At 35.3% G+C, this 22,604-nt stretch overlaps 1 protein-coding gene across 1 annotated transcript in view; it reads right to left on the bottom strand.

The window, feature by feature from the left end:
* The window catches only part of KLHL1 (kelch like family member 1), a 396,676-nt gene that overhangs the window by 13,179 nt on the left and 360,893 nt on the right, over nt 1-22,604 (bottom strand). Inside the window, 1 exon segment of the mRNA XM_032315139.1 lies at nt 13,692-13,904. Coding sequence (XP_032171030.1) covers nt 13,692-13,904 — 213 coding nt within the window.

The following is a 22,604-nucleotide window of genomic DNA, read 5'->3' as shown; positions in this document are numbered from 1 at the left end:
GATGCCCCCAGTTTTGTTTTTCTTTTTCAACATTTCCTTAGCAACTTGGGGTCTCTTCTGGTTCCATACAATTTTTAGGATTGTTTGTTCTGGCTCTTTGAAAAATGCTGTTATAATATTTATTTATTTTTATATTATTTTATTTTATTTATCTTTTTATTTTTTTTAAAGGCCATCTCCCCTGAACTTCTGTTTTTGTTTTTGTTTTGTTGTTGTTGTTGTTTTTAAGATTTTATTTATTCCTTTGACAGAGGGAGAGAGATCACAAGTAGGCAGAGAGGCACGCAGAGATAGAGGCAGAAGCAGACTCCCTGCTGAGCAGAAAGCCCGATGTGGGGCTTGATCCCAGGACCCTGGAATCATGACCTGAGCCAAAGGCAGAGGCTTTAACCCACTGAGCTACCCGGGCACCCTGGAATATTTATTTATTTTTAAAGTACTCTCTACATACAACATGGGGCTCGAACTCACAACCTTGAGACAAGAGTTGCATGCTCTGCCAACTGAGCCAGCCAGGCCCCCCTGAGGAAAGGCATTTTAATAGTAATATTTCTCTATCTGAATGATTCTTTCCAGATCCAGTTTAAGTAATCTTTCACATTCTTATAATTGTGAAGATAGCCCCCTCTTATATTCTAAAAGCTTTGTTTCATATTTACCTCTAAGATCCATCTTGAATTGATTTTTGGTGTGATAAGAGAGAAGAGCTAAAACTAATTTTTTTCCATATGAAATACACTTTTTTGCCTTTACCATAAATCAGGATTCCTTCTATGTGTGATCCTATTTCTGAACACCAATCTATTTTGTCTACTTGTTTATACTTGGCCAATGCCACAGTGCCTTAAAGTAACTTTACAATTGTTTGTAATATCTACTACTTCTTCAAAGTTTTCTTGGGATTTGAGGCCCTTTTCATTTTTATTTAAATTACAGGATCAACTTTTCAACTTTACATCCACAGTCCCCACTGGACAGAATTTTTTTTTTTTCAAAGATTTTATTAAGAGTGAGAGAGATAATGAGAGCGAGCATGAGAAGGGAGAAGATCGAAGGAAGAGGCAGACTCCCTGTGGAGCTAGGGGCCTGATGCCGGACTTGATCCTGGGACTGCAGGGTCATGACCTGAGCAGAAGGCAATTGCTTAACCAACTGAGCCACCCAGGTGTCCACTGGACAAGAATTTACAATTCAGTAGGGATTGCAGTGAACCCATAAATCACTTTAGAGTACAATTCATATTTTTATAATGTTTAGTCTTCTCTTCCATGAACATGGCATTCCCATTGATTTACTTAAGACTTTTTAAAGCTTTTCTCAAAGTTTTATTTTCTATTTAGAGGTAGTACATATATTTTGTGAGATTGATTGCCAGGTATTTTTTTTTCCTTTTTAATGACAACTTTTATACATTTTGTTATTATTGCTTGCATGTAGAAATATAATTAATTTCATATATTGACTGACTATATATAGCAACCTCATTAATTCACTTTTTAAATCAAATAGTTTCTAATTACACTGTGGTTAGATTATCATTGGATATTTATTATGTAACCTTGAATACTGACAGTTTTATTTATTCCTTTCTAATTATGAGTTTTCTTTCCCTTTATTGCTTTATCACTGGTTAGGTATTCTTTTAAAATGTTGAGTAAAAGTGGCATTAGCAGTCACTTTTTTCTCTAGTGAAAATCTCAAAACAACAGGTTTCAATATTTGGCTATCTTTCTATTAATTTCTCTTCCAAGTTTGGTGAGAGTTTTTTATTATGGTGGGTGTTAGATTTTATCATCTTTGCATTTATTTAGATGTTTATTTATTTTATGACTATATTGAATTACACTGATTAATTGTTCTATCCTAAACCAAACTTGTATTTCTGAAATAAACACAAAGTGGTTGAGATACTTTATCATTTTCATTTATATCTAGGTTTGATTTGTTAATACTTCTTTTGGATATTTGTATCTATGCTCATAAGTTTAACTGCTTCCTTTGTTTCTCTTGTTTTTTCCTGCATAATATATATATAAGGTTTTATTTTCCTATAAATTTGTTCATTTCATCTAAAATTCAAATAATGGCATATATACTCAGACATTCTCTTTTTATTGTTACATGATAGTGATGTCCACTTACATTTCTGATTTTTTTTTTTCGTTTTCCTTTAGGTAGGTAATTTTCTCTTTTTCCTTGACAACCTTGCATCTAGCTTATAAATTTTATTGCAATTATATTTAGAGAAACAAATTAGACTTCTTTTTAATCCTATTTCATGTTTGTCTTATATTTAATTAATATATTTCTATCATTATTTCACTTCTGTTTTGGTAGGTTTTTTGGTCTATTTTTTATAACTTGAGATTGAAACTTAAATCTTAGCATTTTAGCTCTTTTAAGTTGTTAAGTGCCTGTGCTTAAGTCTATAAATTTCTCTTTAAGAATTTCTTTAGAAATGCTGAAACTTCATACGCCATGTTACATGTCACATGAGTGGCTTGGTGACCTTTGATACATACAGTAGTATCTTAATCTGAGCTTTCCCAGTAATTCAAACAGTCTTGTGTAATTGCATGGCTCCTTAACAGTTTGCATTGTGCAGTATAAACAAAGTTTAAAGATGTACATTCCTACTAAAATCTTGAAAAGAATCTAGGAACATTGGGAGACATCTTTTAGCAACAGTATGAATCTGTATCTTTTTTTCTTTCCTATAGACTTGCAATGAGACTGGAAACACCAAGTTTAGTGTGAGCATTTAGTGTAGCTACATCCCACAAAATTTGATATGTATTTTTATTGCATTCAGTTCAAATTATTTTCTGATTTGAATCACATTTTGTTTCAAAGTATATCACCTAAATTTCAAACAGTTGGAGATGGGACACCTGGCTGGCTCACTTGGTAGACTAAGAAACTCTTGATCTTGGGGTGGTGAGTTCAAGCCCCACACTGGGCATAGAGCTTACCTTAAAACAAAACCACAAAGCAAACAGCTGAGCATGTAAAAATTTATCTTTTCTGTTATTTATTTCCAGTTTAATTCCATGTTGTTCAGAGAACATACCCTATGAGATTTCAAGCTTTTGAAAATTATTGGGGTTTATTTTATGACCCAGAACACAGTAAATTTTGCTAAATATTTCATGTCTTACTACAATTATTACTTATAAAGATAATCACTACATCACCACAATTATTTAGATATTTTTCAGAAAGTTGTATGTAATAAACTAGAACATGGAGAGAGAATATCTCCATTTGAAACAATCTAGTTCTAGGAATTCTTATAGAAGCGAGTCGGCTTAATAAAACATACATAGAAGGAAATCAATCATTTTCCTAATAACTTGCTTCAGGCATGGGCTCAGTGTTTGCCCCACCACAGATCTGCATGACTTATCTGCTTCTAGGGGCCTAACCAGAGAGGCCCTAGAAATTATTTATTCTTTACTGTGATGTGTAGGCACTGGTGGCTTTTGGTGCTTCTGTTTTCCACCTACCAAGGGTCCCATAATGGCAGTGCCTTTTAAGAAAGGGAGATGGGTGCAGTGCACACCTGCAGGACTGGTTCCCCTAAAGGCAGGGAAAGGAGTCAGCTTACATGACCTCAGTAACTGTCCCAAAGAAAAGAGTAAAAGGAGATGAGCATTTTATAATATTTGCCAAGTGATTTACTAAACAGATTAAAGAGTTAATTGAGGGTCACTTGGGTGGCTCAGGCATTAAGTGTCTGCCTTCAGCTCAGGTCATGATCCCAGGACGCTGGGATCAAGCCCCACATCAGGCTCCCTGCTCAGTGGGAAGCCTGCTTCTCCCTCTTTCACTCTCCCTGCTTGTGCTCCCTTTCTTGCTCTCTCTGTGTCAAATAAATAACTAAAATCTTTAAAAAGAAAGAAAAAAAAAAGGGCCATCTGGGTGGCTTAGTGGGTTAAGCCTCTGTCTTTAGCTCAGATCATGATCCCAGGGTCCTGGGATCCCATTTGGTTCTCTGCCCAGTGGGGAGCCTGCTTCCCCCTCTCCCTCTGCCTGCCTCTCTGCCTACTTGTGATCCCTCTCTCTCTCTGTGTCAAATAAATAAATAAAATCTTTAAAGAAAAAAGATTTAACTGATAACAAGTAAAGCTATAAGATGAAAATAAAATACATGTATGTGTGTGTGTGGTGTGTGTGTATGTGTGTGTGTATAAATGCTATAATATGAGAATAAAATATGTATGTTTATACTCATATATACATACATACATGAGTTCAGGATGGAAAACTACTTTTTTTTTCCTTTTAAAAAATATATTTAATATTCTCTTTCTTCATCGGAAAACTACTTTTAAAATGTAAGCACAGTTGTGCTCATTGTTACTTTAGGGGCCCTTGATATATCACACTTCTTAGTGTCATACCTTTGAGTATTACACTCTCACCTTGCTGTGACCAATATTGGCCAGTGTGACTTTAACAAGTGATGCAAGCAGAGGCATGATGGTTCATTGTATTGAATATTTGCCCTCTTGACCCCACTTCTCTTGGACTTTTTTGTCTTGGAATCCCAGCTACTATATGGTGGAAATTCCAGTGCAAGGGGAACCATGGTTCTCTGCCTGAAGCATCAGCTGAACTCTCAGATGAGAGGCAGCCCCAATCGTTAGCTCTTCCAGAAAAGGGTTTAAGCCTGTCCAGACCCAGGTGATATGGTAGCATCAGCCAATATTATGTGGAGGAGAAAAGTAGCCCAAACTCTACCCAGTCAACATATAATCATGAAAGATTTCAATCATAAAAGAAACAATGATAGTTATTTTAACCCACTAAGATTTTAGAATTGTTAGAAATAATATAAACAGTAACAATAATTTCATGAAGTTTATTATCTGCCTTAAAAGAAATATAAAAATATCTGCATTTAAAGAAAACATTGAAACATATTTATAAATCTGTATTAACCATATGATTTACATATGGTTAGTAACAACTATATCTAAAGTTTATAAAAATAAATTAAATACCTGTTTGAGTCTTGTTGATTCAAACCTGTGTCCAAAAAAGAAAAAAAAAAAAAAAAAAAAAGAAAGAAAGAAAGAAAGCCACAAGTCCTGGTAGAATTTAAGATCAGAAGCTACAATCTATCAAACCATGTACATTAATCCGTCCATTGATTTATTTAGACAGTGTGTTTAACTATTCATTATATGCTCTACTCCTGACATATAGAAACTGAATGTACCATTAGAAAAAGGAACAAAGAAATAGACTGATTTTTTTTCTGTAATTTAACCTTTACTAGTAAATATATTTTAAAACATTGAAAAATAATCAAATGTAGACATCTGTTTACACAAATGAAATTCAATGAGTTACTGATGAAATCACATTTTTTTAATGATATTTTTCTCCTGGTTTTATATGACATCAACAAACACTACTTCTACGTTAAAAAGAAAAGAAAACTTTATGGGGGTGCCTGGGTGATTAGTCAGTTAAGCATCCAACTCTTGATTTTGGCTCAGGTCCTGATCTCAGGGTCTTAGGATCAAGTGCAGTGTCAGGCTTCATGCTCTATGGGGAGTTTGCTTGAGATTCTTTCCCTCTCCCTTTCAGTCTGTCCCTCTCCCACTTCTGTGCATGTATGCACTCTCACTCTCTCTCTCTCTAATAAATAAATCTTCAGGAAAAAAAAAAGAAAAGAAAAGAAAAAGAAAACTTCAAAATGATTTAACTATCAGGCTGCAATCATCCAAGACAGGACTTCTTAGTTCAGATTCAGTCTCAATATAAAAATTTTTCTGATCAGTATAGATTCCTCTCACAGGATGTTCCACATATTCTGTAAGGACACGTCCCCTGTTTTGATTTAGTTGCGGCAGTTGCGTGAGTTAGGGTCACAAGACAAGTGAAATGGTTTTGAGTTGACTATCAATTTCAATCCTGTGATGGAGGGGGGAAAGTCGGCACACTGTTAGGGGGTAAAAAAAATCATTTTCAATATTGTTTGGGTGTTTGTGATTCTTACACTGATTATGAGCTTCATCTTCACTTTTAAGATAGATTTTTTAAATGTATTTATTGATATTCTCCCAATCTTCCTTAATACTTCTCTTAAATATATAATGGGAACAGAAACACTGGGAAAGAGGATGGGGTAACTAGATTTCTGCACCCCTTTCCAATATCCCTTGTGTATATATACAAAAATGTTTTATTTTTTTCTTTTTTTTTTAAAGATTTTATTTATTTATTTGACAGACAGAGATCACATGTAGGCAGAGAGGCAGGCAGAGAGAAAGGAGGAAGCAGGCTCCCCAATGGGCAGAGAGCCCGATGCGGGGCTCCATCCCAGGACCCTGAGATCATGACCTGAGCCGAAGACAGAGGCTTTAACCCACTGAGCCACCCAGGGGCCCCACAAAAATATTTTAAAAAGTTAATTTGATTTCAGTTTAGTTTAATTTCTCCATGAAAGCATGTGAAAAATCCTACTTTGACTTAGATCATACTTATTGCCTCCTGTCTTCAAGGTTGAGGAGAAGAGAAATAAATCGCTGACAGACTCAGGGAAAGCCATGATAAGCCGCACAGCTCTTAGACTCCTCAGATGCAGTTTCCTCAGCAGAGCTTCAAAAATTACTTAAATTATTGTCAATCAATAGAACATGGAGCATACCCAGGAGGCCAGGATACTAGTTAAAACTCATTTTAAAAAATAAATAGCTTTTAACCGTTCAGAAGTAAGGAATAATCAATTATATAGTCATTTCCTCCACTAATATAACACAAACTACTATCAGCCGTATGAGTCCAAATTATGTATTAAATAGCCTCTCACAACATGAAAGTGACTTCTGCAGTTTGACCAGCAGGGTTGAAATCCTTCCAGCTATACAGAACATAATGTTTCATCTACTCGAGCACATCTACCTTTCCAGAGACTTGTTCTTCTCCTTCCTGCAAAGCATGCAGAGGAATGGCCACGATGCCATCCTTCCAGGCAGGACAAGGACAGCAGATTATTCTGATAGTCCCACTCTCTGGTTGACCACTTCAGAGATACTCCATAAGCCTCCTAAGCCATTGAAGCAAATACCTAATCACACATCTAAATTAGTTTAGCTGCGGTGTTAGTTAATAGCTTTTGCGTCCACTTGTAAAGCAGGGCCCCTACATACAGAGGTTGCTGGGCTTTCCATCTCTTGTATATGTGTCTAAAAGAAATTTGAATATAATTTGCTATCAAAGAAATAGCAAAGATCCTATGTGCGCAAGAATAGAAAAATAACATTAACAGCAAACTAGTCAGTCTTTGCATGCTATACTCATTTGGCTACTGCTAACAGTAAGATCTTAGGGAGGAGAAGAAAGTATCTTACTAAAAAGTTCAGAAGGCCCTATCTAATGTTTTAACTTTAAACAGTTCAAGTAATTACTGTCTTGTAGAAAATTTAGGATCTCACATATATCAAAATAAGAGTGAATGTATTATTATGCTATATAAGGCCTAGGATAAGGGCCCATAATTTAAATAAAAAGTCTCTCCTTGGTCATCTGTTTTCACTATTTAGAATTGCTACAACTCTTGGTTTTTTCAAATCCAAAAAGAGGAACTAAGAAGAAAAATGAAAAAATCCAAAATTCTATTCTTACCTTATGTATTAATCTTCATGGTAACTTTAAAAAACTGTTTAGTTAAATTAATATTATTGCAGTATGTCTGGCAGCAAATCCTAACTTTTGTTAATTTTTATCAAGATCTAAAGAAGATAAAAATATTGAGCCATGGGTCACCTGGATGGCTCAGTGGGATAAAGCCTCTGCCTTCAGCTCAGATCATGATCCCAGGGTCCTGGGATTGAGCCCCACATTGGGCTCTCTGCTGGGCAGGGAGCCTGCATCCCCCTATCTCTCTTTGCCTGCCTCTCTGCCTACTTGTGATCTCTGTCTGTCAAATAAATAAAGAAAAATCTTAAACAAATATTGAACCATATCTTGACAAAAAATTAGAAATTTTTATTTTAGATGACTTTTTCTGTTATGACCAGTGTGTGAATTTTGGTAAACTTTGAACAAAAGTTTTATATTTAAGTAACATAAAAAAATTCAGGGTGCCTCGGTGGCTCAGTGGGTTAAGCCTCTTCCTTTGGCTTGGGTCGTGATCTCAGGGCCTTGGGATCGAGGCCCCTATTGGGCTCTCTGCTTGGCAGGGAGCCTGTTTCCCCCTCTCTCTCTGCCTGCTGCTCTGCCTACCTGTGATCTCTCTCCCTCTGTCAAATAAATAAATACAAAATCTAAAAAAAAAAAATTTTCACAGGTGGTTATTTGTTAATAGTGTTTGGATTAGATATAAAGATATAATTTTTAATTTATGTCTGAAAAGTTGCTTAATATTTTAGGCCTTGTCAAAAATTGTGCCTACCCAATAAATGCTTAAAATGTATGTATGTGAATCATTGACACTCCATCTATAATGATGGAAATGGGCATTCACATGCAAATAGAAAAATAAAAAAAAATCTGTCTTTTCATCAGTCCATTCACTCATCCATTCTTATTCTTCCATCCTTTCATGAATCCTTTTTTTCTTTCTTTCCTTTTCTTTCTATCTGTCCATCTCTCTGTTAATCTATATAACTTCCTATGTACAGTGTATCTCCAGATGCCTTCGCCTGTGAGAAATTTGAGATCTGTTTTTCTACCTGATTTACTAAGTGCTTGATGAGGACTTACTTTGCACCAAGAATTATGCCAACTGGAGGAGTAGAACTGTGAATAAACTAATCTAGATCATCACCAGCACATGAATCCTGACTGTCTTGAAAAATTTTAAATAATGTTTCATAATAATATTGATAATTGGTACAAAGAAAAACTCCATTGCACTTTCCGGTCAAATCTGCATTATGAAAAGATCTCTCTGACTACTATATGGAGAATAAATTGGAGGAAGCAAAAGTGGATATTACAAAAGCAGATTTAGAAGGCTCTTATTATCTGGATATCCCTCTCCTGCAGGCCTTATTACTGGGATGCAAATTTGAGGTCAAAGGTGGTCTTGATCTATTATTAGCCAGCAGTGGTACTGATGCCTTTGAACATATTTTCTCATCCATTGCCTGGTTATCTGTTTTATTTGTGAGCTTGAAGTTCTAATTATTTATCTGTCTCTTTTTTCCTAGTAAGTTTTAAGTTCGAGTTAGCATAGTGAAAAATATATGCAAAATAATATTTGTAGAGTAAGTAAAATAGATAAATGTTTTGTCTAATGGATTGCACCCTCTGGGCAATTCTGCTAGAACTTACTGCATCTTTTGGACACTGATTTTGTCCACTAAGATGCTCTTATTAGAGTGAGGCTTGGCTGCAAAACTACTATTCACCATTCCATCAACTATTCTAAACTCCTTAACTTTACTGAGGTCTTGCCATCTTTCCTGCTCTGATTTGAGGAGCCAGTATTTTTTGTGTTCAAGACAGCCTGACACTTTATAACTTTCGATGTCTTATATAACTGTACTTTAATAGCACTCTTATATAATACCTTTATGTTTCCATGAGAAATCATTGTCCTACAATGAAATTTGTTCTATCAATCTATAATAGATACCATTTTATACTACTTGTTATTCCTAATAGTTTGTTTTCCTATGGTTATATACTGAAAAATAGTCTTTACATTACATGTGTAAAATAATTCTACAGAGTACTATTATGTACCTTGATTTATTGATGATTTACATGTGAAATCATCAATATATAATGTATGTTACAGAAAGCTCAAAAATGCTATTAATCTGACACATAATGTGAGCTGGTATAAGAATCATGATAAGGCTGTGTGCTTTCTGCATTACTTAAGCTGCGCTTACTCACTACTCCTATAACTTAAAATAGCTATGCTTATTTAAGTCTAATTTTGCATCATAAATGTACTCCTAGACTGAATTATTTATGTCTCTGTTCACAAACAACATTGCAATACATTATACAGTATAGTTAAAAGGGAATAAATGAAATATCATTTCATTTGTAACATTTATATAAGATATATAGTAAAAATAGGAGCCACATCATATTAATCTTTCTTGCTATTTTTCCAAGAATGTAGCAGAGGAAAATGTGAATGGGCTGTCAGTCTATTAGCAGTATTTTTTAAATGAATTATTTCATGTTTGTGTATATAAAAGCATACATCTTACATTATTTGGACTCTGACCACTGTCCACACTATAACACCTGTGGTTCCTAATTTCACTGGACAAGAGAATGTTGAAGTGAAACTGTATTGAGTGTAATGCTTTCCTCCTGCGCTTAAATAGCTATATATCTACAGTCCATTTCACATAGTAGCAATAACATTAAATATGTTTTATTCAAGAAGTGGTTTAAGTTTGAACAGAGTCTGTTTACTAAAAGCTATCTCTTGCCAATGGCCTTATTCTCAGCAAAAACCATCACCTATCCTTAGGACAATAAAAAAGATAGAGCACCTTTCTGCCATTGACTGTACCACTTGTAAACATGAATATGACAGATGTGGTTTCTTAATGTTAAGAGGAAAATTGTTATGCTCATCACTGCAATCCGCTACATATCTCTTGTTCTTCTCCCATACAGAAGTTATCCTATCCTCATGGAGTTTTCTGTGGCCATGTAACTGGTTTGCCAAAGGATGAAGAAGAGAGAATTATATTACTGGCATGTGGAATCTTTAGGAATCTGTGAACAATGTATACATTTCCCTTTTGATACCAGCAGTGCTTATATTGTAGCTTATATGCCAATCTGAGTAACAGAGCAATGATATCATGGATCTGTCATGGACATGTAACATCAGTAAGAAAAAATTATGGTATTAAGTCACAGAGAATTTTGAAGTTATTTATTACAGTAGAATTATTTATTCTATCCCAACTGATAAAACAGTTGACCTGATTATTCCCTAGTCTCACTTCCCTATATATCAGCATGTATCTTTATGTAATAAGAAATATCATCCTAGGATTCACTAATTCTCTAATCCTTACTGCACACAATGTAATAGTTTTAAGTGATGTACAGCTCTTAGAGAGAATTTAGCTATAACTATGCCAGGAAGTGTTTGGGTTGTTGGACCAAGCCTAAAGCCAAGGTGACTTTCCACTCCAGACCTTTGTGAACTTGGGCATTTTTAGGAATAATTAAAAGAGAACCAGGATTACTGAAAATAGACTTGTAATAAGTCTGTCTTCTATTATGACACAAAACACTGTCCATAATTCACCTTTGAGAATTTGAAGGGAGTAATAGACCAAGATAGGATGAATAGAACAATGAAATATTTAATCTTTATAAAGAGAAATAACAAGTATTTATAAATAGATTACTTAAAACTGTTTTAAAGGATCTTTTAAAATCTTACTTTAAATTCTTGTGAAAAAACTAACAGGGTTTTAAATATTAGTTGAAGGAAAAAAGGAGGGACATAAGAAAGAGAGTAGGAAGGAGAAAGCATGGAAAAAATAAAACAAGAATGAAAGTAAGGCCAGAAATAAACCCAAAATTATATGGTCAGTTAATCTTTGACGAAGAGGCAAGAATGTGCATTGGGAAAAGGACTGTGTCTTCCACAACTGGTATTGAGAAAACCAGACAGCAACAAGCAAAAGAATGAAACTGGACCACTTTCTTACACCATACATAAAAATAAACTCAAGATGGATTAAGGACCTAAGTGTGAGACCTGAACCATAAAAAATCGTGGAAGAGAACATGGGCAATAATTGTTCTGACATTGATTGTAGCAACATTTTTCTAGTTATTACCCCTGAAGTGGAGGAAACAAAAGCAAAAATAAACTATTGGGACTACATAAAAATAAAAAGCTTCTGCATAGCAAAGAAAATCATCAACAAAACTAAAAGACCTAAACTTAGTGAATGGGAGAAAATGTTTGCAAATGACATATCTGATAAAGGGTTAGCATCCAAAATATATACAGACCTTATAATACTCAACATCAAAAAAAAAAAAAATTCCAATTAAAAAGTGGTAAGAAGGGGCGCCTGGGTGGCTCAGTGGATTAAGCCGCTGCCTTCGGCTCAGGTCATGATCTCAGTGTCCTGGGATCAAGCCCCGCATCGGGCTCTTTGCTCAGCGGGAGCCTGCTTCTCTCTCTCTCTCTGCCTGACTCTCCGCCTACTTGTGATCTCTCTCTCTGTCAAATAAATAAATAAAATCTTTAAAAAAAAATAAATAAAAAATAAAAAAATAAAAACTTTGTATTTAAAAAAAAAAAAGTGGTAAGAAGACATGAACAGACATTTCTCCAAAGAAGACCTACAAATGGACAACAAACATGAGAAGATGTTCTACATCACTCACTCATCCTTGGGAAAATATAAATCAAAACCACAGTGAGATATCACCTCATATATGAGATATCACCTATCAGAGTGGCTAAAATCAAACACAAGAAACAATAAATGTTGGCAAAGATGTGGAGAAAAACAGAACTACCATATGATCCAATAACCACACTAGTGGGTATTTACCCAAAGAATACAAGAACAAGCTTGTATTTGGAAGAACGTATGCATCCCTATGTTTATTGCAGCATTATTTACAGTAACTAAATTATGCAAGAAGATAAAGTGTCCATCAACAGATAAATGAATAAAGAAGATATGATACATAGATATGATATATATATGATATGATATATATGATATATACACACACACATATATAATGGAATATTATTCAGCCATAAAAAGAACAAAATTTTACCATTTGCAGTAACATGGATGGAGCTAGAAAGTATAACGCTAAACTAAGTAAGCCAATCAGAGAAAGATAACCATATGATTTCACTTATATGTGGAATTTAAGAAACAAAACAAAGGGGAAAAAGGAGGCAAATTAAAAAAAAAAGAAAAAACTCAACTATAGGGAACAGATAGATGGTTATCAGGGGGAGGCGAATGGGGAATGGGTGAAATAAGTGAAGAGGATTAAGAGTACACTTATCCTGGGGCGCCTCAGTGGCTCAGTTGGTTAAGCAGCCAACTCCTAATTTTGGCTCAAGTCATCAGCTCAAGGGTGAGAGATTGAGCTCCATGTTAGGCTCCATGCTGGTTGTGGAGCCTGCTTAAGAGTCTCTTTCTCCCTCTATCTCTCCTCCCTTTCTCTAAAAGAAAAAAAAAAAAAAAGACTATTTTTTTTTTTAAGATTTTTATTTATTATTTATCTGAGAGAGAGTGATCTAGATAGCACAAGCAGGGGAAACAGCAGAGGGAGAGGGAGAAGCAGGATCCCCGCTGAGTAGGGAGCCTGATGCAGGGCTGGATCCCAGGACCCTACGGATCATGACCTGAGACAAAGGCAAAGGCTTAAAAGATTGAGCCACCCAGGTGTCCTAAGAGTACACTTATCTTGATGAGCAGTGAGTAATATACAGAATTGTTGAATCACTGTATCATATACCTGAAACTAATATGACATTGCATGTTAACTATGCTGGAATTAAAATTAAAAAAAAAATAAGAAGAATGAAAGTGTAGCATGTGTGTGTATGAGGGCGGGGGAGTGGGATAAAGACACAGAAGAGATTTAAAAAGCAGAATTTACCCTTCTTAAATTATGCAGTTTTTATAATCAGTTGAATTAGGCATCAGTATAATTTACATTATTTCTCTCAGTATAACTGGGACATTGGATCTTACCTTTCTACATAATCTAGTAACCGGGAACAATGATTTGAAGCAGGAGCATCATGACCTCCTACCGCATAGAGAAACCCATCGCAGGTAGCCACTCCAACACCCCCTCTCCGCTTACACATTGGAGCGCACATGTTCCACTTATTTGTATGAGGGTCATAATATTCCATTGAACTCAAACAGGAACTTCCATCACGACCTCCAACTGAATATAACCTAAAAACACAATCAGAAAAATAGGATTTAATACTATAGTCTGAATGACAAAAATGTAGAAGTCTTTTAAAAATAAATTTTCTATCACTATATGAGTCTCACATGTGTGTTAATAAGATTAGATGTGGAATTTTTGCTTTATCAGTGGACATTACGATTAATATATTGGTAAATAAAAACTGAAACGTATAGTATTAAGTTGAAGTAAATGCATAGGAAGATATTATTATTTAGTATATAAAGCCATGCAGGTCTTAGATTTGCAAATACATGCTCTAATATAATTTAGTAACTAAAATATGATGTTTAAACTGATTTCAAATCCTAGAGACTTTTTTAAAAGCTGTTTATGTTTCTTTCTCTGAAAGCCTGCCATGATAAAATGTTTCTGACTGCCCAAGTGTGTGCTTTATGGTTGTAACGCCTCTTTGCTTGGTTACTCACAGTTATCTGCCAAATTTCAATCTTCAGTAAGTTGAAATTAATCAAGAGGAACATTTTATTTATTTATTTTCTAAAGATTTATTTATTTATTTATTTGACAGAGAGATCACAAGTAGGCAGAGAGGAAGGCAGAGAGAGACAGAGAAGCAGGTCCCTGCTGAGCAGAGAGCCCGATGTGGGACTCGATCCCAGGACCCTGAGATCATGATCTGAGACGAAGGCAGAGGCCTTAACCCACTGAGCCACCCAGGCGCCCCAAGAGGAACATTTTAAAGAACTTGTATTGGACAGTTTAACTTACAGAAGCACCCAGAAATGAAACAGAGAAGTTTTTGTCATCCTAAACACTTCATGAAATCTGAGCTTCATTTATTTCTGTGAAGATCTAACTCAGAAGAAGTATGCTATAATCATGAAGCATTATTAAAATTTAAAAGTTTTTTTGCAGAAATCTTACTTATTGAGCAAGTCTCTTCACACAAGGCATCTTGCACAGTTCCTGGTACATAATTTATATATAAGAAAAGTATCCTTCTTTCTTCTATCATTTTAAGGGAATTGTTGACTTCTTACATTTATAAAGTACAGTGTTGATTTATCTGAAGCCAGCATTGCTAATGGAGTATTTCTGTGCAATAATATATCCCATATTTTCTTTCCCCAAAATCGTTTAAAATGCTAATATACAAATATATAGCTAAATGTACATAGAAACTAATGATAATTAAGCCTATTGCTTACATTTTAGAAGTCAAATATTGAGCCTATTAGTATAGCCTTTTATTTGGAAATTAAATATTCCTGTAAAGTTCACAAGTTACAACATCAATGACTTCTTCAATATAATTATGTCTGTTACAAACCACTATTCAATAAATCTCTTTTTTCTGTGTGAACACTCCATTAATAAAATCCAGTAACACAGGGATTATACAAAAAAAATTTATATAATGCCTTGATAAAAATGACATAATATTTGACAATCCCTTTTGTAACATAAATGTTTGATGTATGGTAGCTCTTATTTTATAAATTACTTATGAAAGCCTAGGCTATGTTATCTGTAGGTTCTTTCATTTGGTACATGTCCCTTTTAATGTCTTTCTATATAGACTATATAGTATTATATAGGCTACAGAGGAACAATGCAGTTGCAACTATAGCAATTAACATAGTGATTAATATTAAGGCAGAATTACTTGACAAGAGTAAATGCACTGGATTTTTCCTCAAAAATGAGCTTCAAAAAACAAATGATAAAAATGTAATTTTTGTAAAATATAGTAGTGTCCTCTTGGACTGCTCTATGAATCCACTGTTAAAACTAAGAGATGTATCTTAATACTTGAAAGATTCTGAAAATTATGTACTCTACAAATAATATGGAATCAGCTAACATTATCTCTAATCCACTTATTCTGAAACATAAATTTGCTAAGTGACTAAGAATTATAATGAAAAAATGAATAATAACTATTACTATAATTATAGTTAAAGTTCTAAAAATAACCAAAAGATAGAAACAATATACACCCAAGCAGTTAGAATAAATGCTAGAATGTATGCATATAACTTCATGTACAATTATTTTCTCAGATCTCCCTTCATAAGCTGTTTAATCATGACTTCGGTTGATTCCCTGCTTTGCTTCACTACAATGACAAATTAGATGTTGAGAACCTGAGGAGCAGAGAAGAGTCTGATGCTAGATGTGAATGCACTGACAAGATAGGAAGTGGCAGCTGACAATTTCACAGCAAGAAAGGAAACGTGACATTTTAGAGTTGAAAGATGAGTGGAAATTTGTAAGATGAAGAAATGGGGGAAAGCATCACAAACAGGGAAGACATTATGTATAAAGACAAGAGGCAAGAAAGGTCATAGCAGGTGATAAATAAAGAGTGGCAGGTATGTCATACTGATGGAAGGGGGGTTATGGAAGAGGGGAAAGGAGAGATGCAGCTGGTAGATGAAAAGACTAGGCTGAGAACACAGGCATTGACGCCATGCTGCAGAGCTGCGATTTCATTCTGACGTGGTGGGAAAAGGACAGAGAAATAACATTCTTAGGAATCATCAGGTACATAGTTCAGTTTGCTGTGGATAGTATGAGATCGGTTAGATCCCTGATTTAACTGAACTCCTCTGAATTTTGGTGAGAAGGGCAAGAATCAGTCTTCCCCACTACTTTCCCTGACTTGTGTATTTATTCAACACTCAGATGAATTTTACCTCGAGTTTAGTGACCTGGTCTCGGTGTTTTGAGACCTACTTGCCATGTGCCCATCTAAATGAGTGTCACACATGTCATATTCTAGAAAATAAAATATAGCAATTTCAGGAAACAAATCCTGTACTAGTTAGGATATGGGTTCAAATGTATTTAAAAGGGCTACCATGAGACTCAGGCTGTCTTCACTTTAAAACATGTCATCTGTAGAATATGACCCTTTGTCAAGAATTGTGAGAAATCTGAATACTTTACTACTTAAAATCTAAGAAATTAGTCCATCATAGTTTTGTAGATGTTGGAGAAAGACAGGAGACTCCTAAGTCAGAGAACAATTACTATTATTCACAGCAAACTAAGCACCATGATCTTCAAGTTCACCTTGGTTCTTGTTGTCCACCCTCTACCTCAAAGCCCAATAGGACAATAGAGGCTCAAGTAAATATTGCACGTGCAGTGCGCCTTGGCCTTTCTCACATTTGAAGAACACTGAGTTGAAGAAATGCTAATTCTTTAAAGAAACCTGTCAACAAAGCTGCCCAAGTTTTGCTGTGAAGGGAGATGTTATCTTTATTATTCTGGTCAAAGGACAAATCTGTTCTCTGTCCCAAAGAAAGACACAGTCTCTACCTTCCTAGCTGTTTGATTTACAAATATCCTTGCAGGCAGTGTGAAAAAGTTGGCAGCACTTCTTACTTGGAAAATGTACATAAATGCTAAAATCCCATTGTAGAATTCTCCACAAACACTCTTGTCCTGAAGGCTGAAGGTAGCCCTACCTGTCACCACTACAGTTCAAACAACAGGACAAAGGAAAAGTGAAAGGAGTGCACTCTCTCCCTTTAAGAAATTTTTTTTTAAGATTCCACAAATTAATAAACAAAAAGCAGAAATCAAACCTATAAATACAAATAACGAACTAAGGGTTGTCAGAAGGAAAGGGGGTGGAGGCAAAATTTGTGAAGGGGAATGGGAGACACAAGCTTCCAATTATGGAATAAGTCATGAGAATAAAAGTTACAGCATAAGATATATAGTCAATGATACTGTAATTGCATTGTAATGTGACAGTAGCTGTACTTGTGGTGAGCATTAAATAACATAGAGAAATTAAATAATTACCTTTTATTCTGAAAACTAATCTAGCAATTTATATAAACTACACTCAAAATAAAATGAAGTAAATCATCTTTTAAAAAGTTGCATATCTAACTTTTGTTATACCACTGACCAAACTTAGTTAATGGCAACAAGTAATTGATAAGGTGCTACAATATGTTATTTTTATTTTAGGTGGCCATATGCTTAGTTAACCAGTGAGTATTTATAGTTCATAGAAAAAGGAGTGAATAAGTATTAGGAGACAATTAGAAGTTTCTGACACAGAACTAGGTCTTCTCTAGCCCTATTTTGCCACTGTGCATTCTACCTAGATACCTTTTTCCTGCATAGATTAGATACCTCTCATTCATCTCTCAATCAATTCAGGTATATCTCTACTAGAAAGTTTTTTTCTGGTCCCACTTTTTCTTTTTCTCAGAAAATCAACATTGTTTGTAATCTGTATCCTAGGTAAAGTTATTTAATATTTGTCATACCTTATCAATAGTGCATACTTTGGGATGACTGTAATCAAACTCAAGTCCCTCTGCCTGATGCCATGGCAAAGACCATAGCTGAAACATGGAGTATGCAGCAAGGAAAGGTTTATTCTAGAGGCAACCAAATGAGGAGACAGGAGGGTAAGCCTCAAGTCTGCCCTTCTAAGAAGTAGAGTAAGGGAAATTTAAAGGCAGATGAAAAAGATCTGGTTAAAAATTGTACCTTAGATTTGTCCCATTAACTCTTTATTTTCTAGTTTTAATCCCCACTGTCTTTTGGTCATTCCTCATTCTTGAGGGAATTGGGATGATGAACACTTTCTGCTGAAATGGAGGGAATATTGGGGTTAGAAGAACGGGACATTTAGTTCCAGGTTGAAACCCAACATTCTATATTACCAAAGGGTTTGTACTTTGGTTATCACTGTATTTTTTCTAGGACCTTAGGGGAAGTTTGCTATAACCAAGAAGCTTGTTGTACTTATTGATATCTTCAGACCACCTCTCCTAAATAGTAGTTTTAGGTCCATCAGAAGATTGCTGGAAAAAGCAGCATTCTTTTCAACGTTTTCTTTGCTGATTGAGTATAGCAAACCTATGGATTCTTGTCCTTTTAGTGTGATGAATCCATGGCTTAATTCCCTGTAGTTTCACTGAAGAAAGTAGGGTTAGTAGCACCTCATAGGGTCCTGTACAACAAGGTTGAAGCTGGTATTCTGGGTGCTTGCTCTTCCAGATCTTTAATAACCCCAAGTCTCCAAGATTCAGGAGGTGTAAGGGCACGTCTCTGAGGTACATCATCCTGCTATACTGAATGTAACTGATAGTATCCAGTTCCCTAATGGGGACTTCTAAGTAACGAATGAGTGTAGAAAGAGCCTTCCATATAACATTTCATAGAAACTTAATTCAAGCCTGCTTCTAGGGGCCACTCTTACCCAAGAAGCTTTTTCCTAAGTTCAGTTGCTTTCTTGGCATATCTTTGCCAAAAGTTCATTTTTTTTTTTTTTTCCCAGTTGGGTAGACTCTCCAGAAAATGTGTAATTTCCATTGAATACCCAAGGCATGGGACTCTGCCTGTGTGACTCTGCCACAAAGGCTGCTCCATTGTTGCTCTGAATTATTAACGGCAATCCAATTCTAGGAATAATTTTGCTTAAGACTGTTTTGACAGTTTAGGAGGCCTTTTTTGAAGGTCATGGTAAGGTTTCAAACCAGCTTGCATAGGGATCTACAAATATTAGCAAATACTAAAAATCACCTGTTGTTTATGGCATCATGATAAAATCTACCTGCCACCCTTCTCCAGGTTCAGTGCCTCTAAGCGTTAGGTCTGATTTAATGTTAAGACCTGTTTAACTATTAGGGCCTGCTTAGCCAGAGCGACTCCATATTGCCTAAGTAGCCATATTGTTGTTTACATCCACGGACTTCATTCTGGGGATAAACACCCCAGTAGTTCCTGGTATCGGTTCCAGGTATCGATTCCGGGAGTAAACGCCTTAACAATAGAAGCCACATACCTTGGGTCTGTGGTTATGCCCTATAAAACGAGCCTGTGAGATCGGGACAGGGTTGCTCTCTTTGGAGGCAGCCCTGGCTGGTCAGTCTGACTTCTAATGCTTGGCATAGAATAAAGCTTTGCATAACTTTCACCTTGTTTCAGTCTCGTTCCTTTGATAACGGACCCCGACATAACTTGTATACATTTTAGAGCTGGTGAAAGCCCAGTCTTAGGATTGTTCTTACTGCAGGGTCACGTTTTTGGAACAGTTCTCTGAAGACTGGGACCCGCAATATAATTCCAGATCCATTGAAGAATAGCATCATACTCATAATGGATGCTTTTGGTGAATATGGTTTATCATTTCTTCTGTGAGATGTTCTGGGATAAGGAATCAATGTATTTCCAGCTGGTTTTAATGCCAAAATGGTGTCCAAACCCCATTTCTTAGCTTTTCTGAGGTCCACCAAGGAAAACTGAGGTGGTTATTTAGTTACATCTATGTCTGGTACTAAAATCATTACAGAGAGCTTTGGGCTTTTTGTATTGACTGCCAGCTTGGCAGCTTGATCTGCCTAAATGTTCTGTTGGGCAATTGAACGGTATAATTTCTGGTGTCCTCAACAATGGACAACAGCTGATGGGTCACTTTTGCATTCAGATCTTCATTGTGTTTGATCCATAAAGCTGTTCCATCCATAAATATTTCAGTGTCTGGATTTTCCAATGGTAGATCCATCTAATTAGGATGGCTGGAATAAACTTACTCAGTTATCTGTGGGTCTCTGGTGATCTTTCTGAGTGGCTAGACAGCAATAGGCATGAAGATCATCTAACATGGGCCATGTGGAAATTTTTCTCTAAAGTTTACCTCAAGTTGTTAGGTTCAGTTTCCAGGGCTTCAGGAAAAATAGAGAAGTTTTAGTTCTTGGTGATTTCAAGTCAAGAGAATGGAGGAAAAAAATGGAAACATTGGTATGGAGAGTCTTGTCAGATATTTGAGAAAACCAGAAGAATTCAGGATCCAGTCATTTTTTAGGCAAACAACAAACACTCTAAGACAGCTAATCAGAGCTAGAATCTCATATCCACAAAGGCATGTTACTGAAACATAATTTCTCTCTAAAATAACCCTCATTTCCAAAGATAGTCAAATTAAAACTAATTTGTTTGTAAAATAAGCCCAATTTTAACAAATTTGGCTTCATTATTTACATAAGCACAATAAGAATAGTGATTGGCCATATAGGTTTTTTTTTTTTTTTCCTTTGTTTTGTTTTGTTTTCTTTTGTCTGCTTTACTGGAAATGCTCATAAGGAATTTCCTAATGAACTTATAACAGTCTCTCAAGGCTAAGAAGCCAAGCCAAATACTTGCCATCAGGCTTTACCCATAATACCTATATATTTAGGGGAATTCCTCTCTTCTATAAGTTCCCAAAATATCCTGAGGTTCCTGTATAAGCCAGGAAGTAGCCTTCTTTACTCTCCTGGTAAGGCTGCTCAGAGTCCTATAAACAAAGTACCAGGACAATTTTTCTAAGGGGCTTCATTGATTCCATAAAGTCAGCCTTAGCTCCTTAAAACTATCTGGTCATATCTGAGTCTATGAACATCTCCCTAAAACATGACTGATGTTAAAATAACCAGTATTTTCAATTGTGTCCTGTCATAAGGAGATCGGACTTATGAAATTACACAAATAAATACATTGTCATGAAAATATAAGAATACACACTGAGAATTTTTTTTTAATTTTGGAAGAATCATAGGAGGAAAAAGATAAACGTTTCATATTTATTTACAAAGAAATATTTTCCAAATATCTGTAGTCATAGATAGCCTTAAATCTGGAAGAGCAAACAGCAGAGAACCAGCAATGTTCTAAACAAGAGTCTCTTTGAATATAGATTTTCCATTAGTTCTAGAAATTCTTACTTTAGTTTTGTGATCTTAAAGGTAACAGAGACCTGTATTTGTCATTACATTGGAATTCTGTAACATACAACACTTTAATAGTTAAAATTGCAAGTGATAATAGTTATACCAGAATCTTTCAAAACCTTAGGGATTCTGTATAATTTCTAGAAGAGTTATAGCATTCAACCATAAAATAAAACTTAAGAAGGATTATCATCACTTGTTTGGCAGTGCTTCCCATGTAATTTGATGTCCCAAAAAAATAAGCTTATACAAAATACTTCATTTAGAAGTTGAATTTTGGGAAGTTTGTGAAATATCATGAGGTTTTAAAGCACGTGCTTAAATTAGATTACAGATCATCACAGAACTTAATGATGATCTATTTAGCCAAGGTGGCAGAAAGAGATTCTAAAGACAAATGCAGAGGGTTACATAGTTGTTAAAAACAAAAAGCAAAAAACTTAGCTCTTTTGATATTGAAAAGATTCAACTTTAAATAACCAATGGCTTAATAAAGACAGAAATATAGAAACATATTTTTTCTAGGCAGATTAAAGAAAAACCTTTGTTTACAGTTTAGACCAATAATCCAAGGAAACTCAATTTAATAGGAACACCAAATTCCAGTTTTATACTAGTGTATTTATGATATTAAAACTCCTTTATTCCATCAAGAGGAATTTGTTTTTTAAATGTATGCTGTCCCTTCTTTATTCCTTCCTGTCATCTCCCATGTTGATATATACTTATTGAGACAAGGATATCCAGGGCACTGCATGGATTTGAGTTCTTCCATAGATGCTCTGATGTGCTGACCAGAATCTCTGTCAGGAATGAAGGACTCTCAGTTGTAAGAATGCTGCCAATAGTCCTCAGCTCTCAGAGGCCATCAGGGATCGCCTGGACTGAAGACAGCTGCCTTGCCAAGGGCATACCCTCTGCGCAGGTGGTCACATCCTTGGACTGTTATTAAATCCCAGCCCTTTAGCCTGAATTTAG

The sequence above is a fragment of the Mustela erminea genome, chromosome 15 (assembly GCF_009829155.1).
Source record: "Mustela erminea isolate mMusErm1 chromosome 15, mMusErm1.Pri, whole genome shotgun sequence".
Lineage (NCBI taxonomy): Eukaryota > Metazoa > Chordata > Mammalia > Carnivora > Mustelidae > Mustela > Mustela erminea.
The sequence above is the reverse complement of the archived record's forward strand: the minus strand, read 5'-3'. Positions and strand labels throughout refer to the sequence as shown.